At 52.4% G+C, this 9,708-nt stretch overlaps 1 protein-coding gene across 3 annotated transcripts; it reads right to left on the reverse strand.

Annotated features, from left to right (window-relative positions):
• Positions 1-925: 925 nt before the first annotated feature.
• On the reverse strand, positions 926-7,589 carry PRF1 (perforin 1). 3 transcript variants are annotated; one of them, XM_033208533.1, is made up of 3 exons: positions 6,709-7,589; positions 4,407-4,949; positions 926-3,218 (listed from the first exon to the last, which is right to left on the reverse strand). In XM_033208533.1, the coding sequence occupies exons 2-3, from the start codon at positions 4,943-4,945 to the stop codon at positions 2,090-2,092; spliced, it is 1,668 nt and encodes a 555-aa protein (XP_033064424.1). In that variant the 5' UTR covers positions 4,946-4,949; positions 6,709-7,589; the 3' UTR covers positions 926-2,089. The 3 variants fall into 3 exon arrangements, with proteins under 3 accessions (XP_033064424.1, XP_033064425.1, XP_033064422.1); XM_033208534.1 differs by lacking the exon at positions 6,709-7,589 and adding an exon at positions 5,601-5,638; XM_033208531.1 differs by lacking the exon at positions 6,709-7,589 and having other exon boundaries at positions 4,407-5,720.
• Positions 7,590-9,708: the final 2,119 nt, after the last annotated feature.

Raw genomic sequence — 9,708 nt, forward strand, 5'->3', positions numbered from 1 at the left:
TGGCACTAACTTCTTCTGTGACTACAGTTAAATCCCTTCCTCCTGCTAGGTCTCAGTTTCCCTATGTATGAAACCAGACGAACTTCCAGCACCCTCCTGTAGCACCAGGAAGGCTCAAGACAGTCCTGAGAAGGGAGTAAAACAGACTGTCCTTTTGGAGAAACTGGGGCCTAGGAGGCAGAGAGACTTGCTGGGGGTCACTGATCACATAGATATTAAGCAAGACTTCCATGTCTTGTCAGGGCTGTCCCCTGAGCCAGGCCCGCCCTGGCCTTGTGACTCTGCTTTCCCCGGGGGGCACTGCCCACCCCCATGTTTGTTTCCAGTGAGTGCAGCAGCCACTGTGAAGTGTCGAGGTCTCTCTCATGCTGTCGTTTGAATGTGTGTCTGTGAATGGGACATGTGGTAACAGTAGTTTCACCCAGGCTTTTGGTCCTTGGTCACCCCTCCTGCCCCACCTGGGGATTTAGGGTTAGTGTAATGTCACTGCTTGGCATTTGGGCCTGTGGGTCCCGTACAAACTTCAAAGAACTTAGCTTATAGGGAGTTTCAAAGAGAGTCGGAAGGGCTGTGCCCGCTCCTCTGGACCCTCTGACAATGACCCTGCACAGCCTAAACAGCCGTGTCCAGGAAGCCGCCTGGAATCTTGCCACCCACTCCATGGGACTGTGTGCTGAGGCCTACGTCCCAGGCATGTGAAACAAAGACCATTTCATCTTATGTTGGAACCCGAGACTCTGGGTTTTTCTGCATCCAAGGCCTAGGAGGCCCACAGAGCCCACCTTGTTAGAACCAATGCTCCTTTCCTTGAAATTGTGAGACAGGGGAGAGCTTTTCAGCTTTGTGCAAAATGGTTCTGTTGAAAGTAAAACTTTCAAAACAGATAGCCCTGGATCAATTATGGCCCACACGCATGTTCTCTTTGGCTTGTACCATGTTTGCCCACAAAGGTTTATTTTCACAAAGTGAAATTAACTGCCACAGTTAGAAGTCAAATTGTGGTTTGACTTTTAAAAAGTAGAAGACCTGGCAGTACGGGGCTCACGTTCCTGCATGAAATGTTTGGCTGGAGCAGCACTGCAGCCCCTCCCCCGCACATAAGATGCACACTCTTCAGTTCACCACAGTCCTCACCATGCCCTATTGTCTTCCAGCTGGGAGCTGAATGCCTGTTGCCATTTATCACCACGTTTATGCTGCTGCTTTCTTGAGTCAGAGAATTATGAGGAAGGTAAAATATTTTGGGTCCCCACGTTTCTGACAGAAGTGGGAAAGCTGTTTATATACGTTACCTGCCCGCCTGTTTTCCCTGGGTTGCTAATGTAGAGGTTAATCTCTGGAGTTTGTTTGGTCCCATCTTTTCCTCTGCCACAACACTGCCATGATGATCACCAGAACATCATATTTATTGGCCCTTTATCAAGCTATGTACACGGTGAGACAGGTCAGGACAGGCCTCCATTTGTCTGAGGGGCAAAGCATTGTGGGCAAGGAAGACAGAGCAGCTGGAGCTGATGGGACTCCAGTTAAAGCAATGAAGTGGCTTTGCCACACCACAGAGGGCTCAAGGGAAGGGTCCTAAAAGACCAGTCCTGGGCAGCCTGTTGGGAGCTTGGCCTTTCTGCCCAGCTCCTGGCTGAAGCTGTGATTTGTGTAGCTGTGACTGCAGGGCTCGAGAATGACGGAGGGCTTAGGCAATTTGGACAGGGTGAATCGGGGTTGGCGTGTACACCCAGCCACCTCCCTGAAAAATAGTCTGAGTCTCCCTTTTCCATCTATCTGATGGATGTCCAATCTTTTGGCTTCTCTGGGCCACACTGGAAGAAGAATTGTGTTGGGCCACACATAAAATACACTGACACTAACCATAGCTGATGAGCTAAAAAAAAAAAAATCGCAAAACAAAAATCTCACAATGTTTTAAGAAAGTTTGCGAATTTGTGTTGGGCCGCATTCAAAGCTATCCCGGGCCACATGCGGGCCTCGGGTTGGACGAGCTTGGTCTACTGGGAATACGAAGACAGCCCTGGCTCCCACTGTGAGAACCCCTTCAGTCCAAGCACACTAGTCCTCTCCAAGCTCACTGTTCTCACCACACGGCCCCACTCCGGTTTCCTGGAGGCTCCCCCAGAAGCATTTGGGGGATGTAGTCCAGGCAGGTGCCTCCTCCCAGGTGGGGCAAGCACCTGGCATGATAGCGGAATTTTAGGTGGCCATGTTTCAGGTTGCATCTCCCCTCATGGGAACCAGACTTGGGAGCCTGATCACAGGTGCCAAGGAGGTCATCGTCCCAGCCAGAGTCCTGATCCCAGACCTGCAACCTCAGGGGCCCCCCTGTGGCCAGGAGCACATCCCCAAAATCCAGCCGCATTGACCAGATGGGGTTGTTATTGTTCCACTGGGTGTTGGTCCTGAGCTCCTGGCCACCAAAGAACACCTTCACATAGGCATCCGTGGCAGTGAACCAGTCCCCCCACAGGCCCCACGCTTGGATGAAGGTCACCTCCAGCTGGGCCAGGCCCCTCTGCCGAGGGCAGCAGTCCTGGGTGGTGACCGCTGAGCCATGGCACACACACTGGCACGGGTCTCGGGGGCTCTTCTGCCGCCCCGGCGGGCACGGCCGGCTGCAGTCCCTCCAGCGAGCCCTGTCCGTCAGGTACTGACTCAGGGCCCTCCTCAGTGCCTCCCGCCGCGGGTCCTGGCTGTCCAGCAGCACATGCAGGGGTTCCAGGCTGTAGTCCACCAGGCCAGGGCTGCCGAGCAGCGAGTTCACCCAGGCTGAGTACTGCTCGGGCCCGGCCTGGCTCCCGAACAGCAGGTCGTTAATGGAGGTGTGATGGCCGCCAACCACTTCCGAATGGCGCTCCCGGTAGGTTTGGTGGAAGGAAGCCGTCATCTTGTGCTTCTTCTTCTTCTCCTCACAGGCTTTGGCTTCGGCTGAGGAGCTGCCGCGGGCGCCTATGTTGACCTGGGCCTCGACGGTCAGGCAGTCATCCACCTCGTCGTCCGTGAGCCCTTCCAGAGCCAGTTCACAGGTGCGCAGGGCAGTGAGGGCCGAGATGCGGCCGCCCAGCTCCACAGCCCGGATGAAGTGGGTGCCGTAGTTGGAGATGAGCCTGAGGTAAGCGGGCTGAGTGGAGGCGTTGAAGTGGAGGGGCAGGTCCCCGAGGGCCCTCTTGAAGTCAGGGTGCAGTGGGGGAGTGTGTACCACATGGAAACTGCGAGAAGAGAGAGACCTCAGCTGGGCCCAGGGATAGTATTTCCGCCATTCAATAAAACAACTCCTTCAGGACTGCTCAAGGTCACACGTAAGTGGGCAGAACTAGGACTGGAACCCAGGGGCCTCCAGAGTGCAAGCGCTGTGGCATGGGGCTGGCAGGGAGGCCTCCGCTCTCACCCCTCAGGGACCTCAGTGCTGTGTGTATGTATTTTCTCTTTTCCGTTTCAAAATAACATTTTTTTTTCCTTTCCTTTTATTTTCTTATCATAAAAGCAATGATCCTGGCCAGGCACGGTGGCTCATGCCTGTAACCGCAGCACTTTGGGAGGCTAAGGTGGGAGGATCACTTGAGCCCAGGGGTTTGAGACTAGCCTGGGCAACATAGTGAGACCCTATCTCTAATTTTTTTTTTTTTTTTAAGAAAAAGTCAAAAAGAACATAAAAGCAATGATCCTGCACTGATGGTATCCATCGGACTTTGGAACCTAGTCATGTGGCCTTCATCCATCTGTCCCCCTGGATGGGTCCCACATGCCCGGGATCCTGACAGCTTGGGCCATACTCGGCCTCTCTGTAGAGGAAACATGGCCTTCAGGTCTGAGGAATCAGAGCAGGTGACTTGGGGCTGGCCCACAAACACTGTGCCTTTCTCAGATGTGGAATCTGGGTCCCAGAACTCCTACTCCCAGGGGCTAGGGTAGCAACTGCTGTTGCTCAGCAGTGTGGCCCTGCCACAGGCAGATGTGAGTATTTGTTGAGTGGATGATTGAAGCTCAGAGAGAAGTGAGATGCTCAAGGTTACACAGCAATGAGGAAGGATGACCCGGCCAGGTCTCCTGCCTCTGTCCCTATCCAAGAAGGACTCCATGGAAGGCTGGCTATGCCCAGGAAAGGGAGGGTTGAGTACTCCCTAGACCTAAATGGTACCCTGTTGGCTCTCAGACATGGTCTCACTCACTTTCTCTCTACTTGGTGTCTCATTGGGCACTCCCAGATTGGGGACCTCGTGGATGAGAGGAGGCCACAGGGCTGAATCACCTGAAGTCTGGGAGCCAGGACTGCAGTTTCCTCCTGGTAGAAGCAGCCTCCAAGTTTGATTGGAGGACTCTGCCTTTCCAGGGCTCCTAGACCACCTAGAGTTTCCCACACCTTTTCCAGCCCTCCACCCCCTAGCCCCAGCTCTCACCTGTAGAAGCGGCACTCCACTGTGTCAGTGCTGAAGCTGTACTGGTCCTGGTGGGTCTTCTGGGCTGCAAAGTTGGCTGCCTGTGAGTGTGAGCCAGCCACAGACACATGCACGTTGCCGGTGGGCTGGGGAGTCACATCCAGCCCGACCTTCCAGTCGTTGCGGATGCTACGAGCCGCATCCCGGGCCACAGCTTCAGTGGAGCTGACTTTGGCCCTGGTTACATGGCGCTGGCAGCCAGAGCCCTGGGCCCGCCAGTTGGTGAGTGCCAGGGGCAGGCGCTGGAGGGTGCCCTCCTGTAGGGCATTTTCACAGAGGGTGCAGGTGCCATCGGGCCGCAGGAACCTTTGTGTGTCTACTGGGAAGGAGCCCGAGCGGCGGAGGCTGGTCACGTCCACACCCTCCCCGGCCAGCCATGCACCAGGCACAAACTTGTGGCTGCGCTTACACTCTGAGCGTGTGGCTGTGTGGCAGGGAGCAGGGACCGGCAGGGGCAGCAGCAGGAGAAGGATGCCCAGGAGAAGCAGGCAGGCCGCCATGGAGCTGCAGAGACAGGGGGCACTTGGGCTCTGGGAAGCCATGGGTGGAGGGATGGAGGATGACTGCTCCCTTCCCCCATAGCCATGGATTATCAGGGCACATGGAAGAGGAGGGGCTGAGATATCTCTTAAGTCATTATTCAATGAATGTCAGAGCTGGTATGTCCCTTATAGGCCTGGTTCAGCCCCCACATTGCACAGATGGGCCCAGAGAGGGGAAAAGCCCTGCACAGGGTCACACAGCCAAGGGGAGCCCCTTGCTAGAATTCCCCTAAGGTCTAATGGGGATCTAGGTGGATGACTCTGTCCCCAGGACACAACTGTGGGTGGTGGGGAGGGGGCTGTGGCCACAGAAGAGGGGACAGAGTAGCTGTAGCAGATTTGGGGAAGGGCCTGGGGACCTGAGGAAGCCTTCATTCTGGAGAAGTGTCATTTTTGGCCCCAGAACAAGCCACCCTTTGCCCACCCTGACTCACTCTGCTTCTCTGTCTCTGTCACTCTCTCTAACCTCTCTCCCTCCCACTGAGCCCTTAACAGAATTGGAAGAGAAATGAGGTCCTATATTGCCCCTGTTCTTCCCATTTTCCCTTTGGGGCCCTTCCTCGGAGCTTTATGGAAGAACATCAGCCCGAATTCTAGAATAAAAGCTGCCGACCTGGCCAGGTGTGGTGGCTCACACCTATAATCCCAACACTTTGGGAGGCCGAGGCGGGCGGATCACTGGAGGTCAAAAGTTCGAGACCAGCCTGGCCAACATGTCGAAATCCCGTCTCTACTAAAAATACAAAAATTAGCTGGGCATGGTGGCAGGTGCCTGTAATCCCAGTTACTCAGGAGGCTGAGACAGGAGAATCACTTGAACCTGGGAAGCGGAGGTTGCAGTGAGCCAAGATTGCACCATTGCACTCCAGCCTGGGTGACAGAGTGAGACTCTGCCCAAAACAAACAAACAAACAAACAAACAAACAACAAAGGAAAAGCTGCCAACCTGACCACACCCTTGGATCCTGTGTGGGGAGAGGCCTCGAAGTTTGCTCTTCAGATCCCCTCCTGCTGCCCCTCCCCTCTTTGCCACTCCCTGCCAAGCTCTGCGGCCTTTAGCAGTGACAGGGGCCCCCCTATTGCCTACTATGGGCAACGATTGTTTAGAAAGTTCTTCCTAATTTTAAGGTGTTTCTGGGGCCTCCCCTGGGCCTGTTTACGATCTGGAACCTCCTTTCTCTAACCTTATCCAAGGTGAGCTCTTCAAAGGTCTTTCCCCTTGGGTACCACAGGCTTTGACACAGGAGGGCTATGGAGAGCCCCCATTATAGCTGGAGCCTCCATGCCCTGCCCAAAGGCGTGACTTGAAGGGTGGAATTCCAGGCAGCATAATTCGCCCCAGGGAGGCAAAGAGGCCAGGGGAATCTTCAAAGGCCCTGGGCTCTTCCCAGCTAGGAGGCGGGCATGGTCATAACCCTAATCCAGGGAACTCAGCCTTCATCCTGACTCTCATGGTATTCTGTCCCTGGGAGCTTCTTTCCATCTTTCTTAGAAGCTTTAATGTCAGCTCTTGCAGGGCCTTAGAAACTGCACGCTACCTCTTCATTTCATATATGAGGAAACTGAGGCCCAGGGTGGGCACAGGGCTGCCCAGCGAGTTAGTGATTGGCACTGTCTGTGATCCAGGTGTCTTGTCTTTTAGGTCACGGTACTTCCTGCTCCATCAGGCTCTTCCCCTCCACCCAGAGCCCCAGGCCCCCAGGTCCCTGCTCTCTCCTTACCTGGGGTCCCGTATGGAGAAGCGGCTACACAGGCGGATGTCCTCTCTTCACCGAGGCTCCTAGAATGGTGGCACCAGCCCCCCACACAGCCCACTGTGGCTCCTTGCACCAGCCACCACTCAGATCACTTCTACTTCCTGCCCCGCCCCCAGCTGTGGTCACAGGTCCTTTGTGTTCTCCCCTCCCACGAGCACCCACCCTGTCCTCAGCCCTCATCCGGCCCCCCACTGACAGCCCTCAGGAAGCGAGCAGCAGGGCCAGAGGCTCATCTGCCCAGCAGAGCTGCTGGGGCTCCGGGACTCAGGACACACAGGCGGAGGAGGACGGTGCACTGAGGACTTCGAGACTCGGCCCTGGTGTTGATGATCAGGCCAGCAGGGCCATCTCCTCGCTTCTGACGCACAGCATCACATGTGTGGGATGTAAGAGGCATGCAGAGGCGGGGCTGAGAGCGTGGGCCTGCACGCCACACTGCCGAGTCTTGGCCAGCTCGGTTATGCACCAGCGGTGTGGACTGGTAGGGTTCTTCAGCCTCACTGTGCCTCAGTTTCTTCACTGAACAATTGGGATAGAAGTCATGTAGACCCTAGGGGTTGTTGTGAAGGGCTTGGAACTGTGCCTGGCCCTTCTTGAGTGTCAGTGCCTGTGGCCATTCCCTCCTCCCTGAGTGGGGAAAGAGAGATGTTGCTCTAATCTTGCCATCCACTTCCTGCTCAACCTGCATCCCAGTCTAGCCCAGGCTCCGAACCCCAAGCATGTTCCTCAGACAGGCTTTCCTGCTCCTCACTTTGTGAGAACAGCCAGTGGTCTCCACGCTGGTCCCAGCCCTGCTGAGGTCATGGGTGCTTGTGAGAGTGGTCTGGTAGCACCAGAGGACGTGTCTTCTGTACTCTGCTTTGCTTGAGGTCAGGGTGGGGTGAAGTTTCCATGGGTGGAGTGACTCACTTACAGGGCACTGGGGGACAAAATCACATGGCTTCTGGGGTGGGGGCAGCTGGGTAAGCGGGGAGGTGGTTCTCACAACTTGTTCTCATAACTGTGTATATGATGGGAAGAAGTAGCGGCTCCAGACCACATGTGACATCATGTCTCATGGGTCACACTTTGGGGCTCATCCCTTGCGTTTATGTCCCTGCTTGCGTCCCTACTCTTACAGGAACAGGGGCTTATGCTATCTTCTCGGAATCTGGCCCCATCTTCTCTCTGCGGTGTCTCCTGCCTCTTCTAGAAATTGCAGCCTCCTGATCCCTTTCCAGCTCTCACCCATGGCTTGACTTGGATGCTAAGCCTGTGAGGAGTTTCTTTCCTGACCATGACGGGAAGGCCAGTTTGAGGGACATAGAAGTCCTACAAAGTATCTGCAGGAAAAGAGAGGCAAAGTCTAAACAGGTTCTGATCCCAGCTTCATCCGAAACTTACTGTATGCCTCCCGGCAGTAGATATCAACCCCCTTTCTGAGCATTAGTTTCCTCATCTATAAAATCAAAGAGATGACTTTGGAATTCTACAAATCCTTCCAGCTAATGATAAAATGTGCATATGGCAGGTTTCAAGTGGCTTACGAAGTGGCTAATGCCCAAGAGATACTGGGTTGTTAGGGTATTCATTAAAGAGCCAAAATGACATTAAGGTTGATGACTGTTTTTGGCTCGTTTAGCTGATGACAGCTGTCCTCCTGTCCCTCTGAAACTTGACACTTGAATGTGCATTAAGCACAGTTTTTCCTCAGACACAAGTTTCAACAAGTGCATAATTTGTTCAATCACCAGACACCATGTATATGGTTTTCTTTAGTAGCAACTTTATTGAGATGTAATTCACATACCATATAATTCACCCATTTCAAGTATACAATTCAATGGCTTTTAGTATGTTCACAGAGTTGTACAGCCACCGCTACAGTCAATTTAGAACATCTTTATCACTCTCCATAAAGAAAACCTATACCCACTGGTGGTCATTTCTCATTTCTTTTTCTTTCTTTCCTTTTTTTTTTGAGATGAAGTCTTGATTTGTCACTCAGACTGGAGTGCAGTGGCGTGATCTTGGCTTATTGCAACCTCTGCCTCCCAGGTTCAAGCGATTCTCTCACCTCAGCCTCCCCAGTAGCTGGGACTACAGGCACATGCTACCATGCCTGGCTAATTTTTTTATTTTTTTTTTGTATTTTTAGTAGAGATGGGATTTCACCATGATGGCCAGGCTGGTCTTGAACTCCTGACCTGCAAGTGATCTGCCCACTTTGGCCTCCCAAAGTGCTGGGATTATAGGCATGAGCCACCGTGCACGGCCATTTCTCATTTCTTCATAACATTATTCTACTTTATGTCTCTGTTAATTTTCCCATTTTTGACAATTCATATAAAAAGAATCATAGGATACGTGGCCTTTTGTGTCTGGCTTGTTTCATTTAATATGATACTTTCAAGTTTCATCCATGTTGTAGCATGTATCAGTACTTTAGTCCGTTTCTTGGCTGAATAATACTATATTGTATGGACATACCACAATTTGTTTACCCATTCATAATTGATGGATGTTTGGGTTGTTTCTACTTTTTGGCTGTTATGAATAATGCTGTTATAAACATTTGTGTACAGGTGTATACATATGTTTCCATTTCTCTTGGGTATATATCTAGGAGTGGAATTGCTGGGACATGTGGTAACTCTAGGTTTAACTTTTTGAGGAACTGTTTTCCAACGTGATTGCATCATTTTGTATTTCTCCAGCAGCTTATGAGAGTTTTAATTCCTCCTTTCCAAATCAAACCAAGGGTCCACTAGTTCCTTGCCAAACCTTGATTATAGCCATCCTAGTGGGTGTGAAGTCGTACGTCATTGTGGTTTTGACTTGAATCTTCCCAGTGGCTAATGAAGTTGAACATCTTTCCATATGCTTATTGGCCATTTGTATACCTTCTTTGGAGAAATGTCTATTCAAGTCCTTTACCCCTATTTTGAACTGAGTTATCTTTTTATTGTTGAATTGTAATAGTTT

This window comes from Trachypithecus francoisi, unplaced genomic scaffold (genome assembly GCF_009764315.1).
Source record: "Trachypithecus francoisi isolate TF-2019V2 unplaced genomic scaffold, Tfra_2.0 Lachesis_group9, whole genome shotgun sequence".
NCBI classification, from domain to species: Eukaryota; Metazoa; Chordata; class Mammalia; order Primates; family Cercopithecidae; genus Trachypithecus; species Trachypithecus francoisi.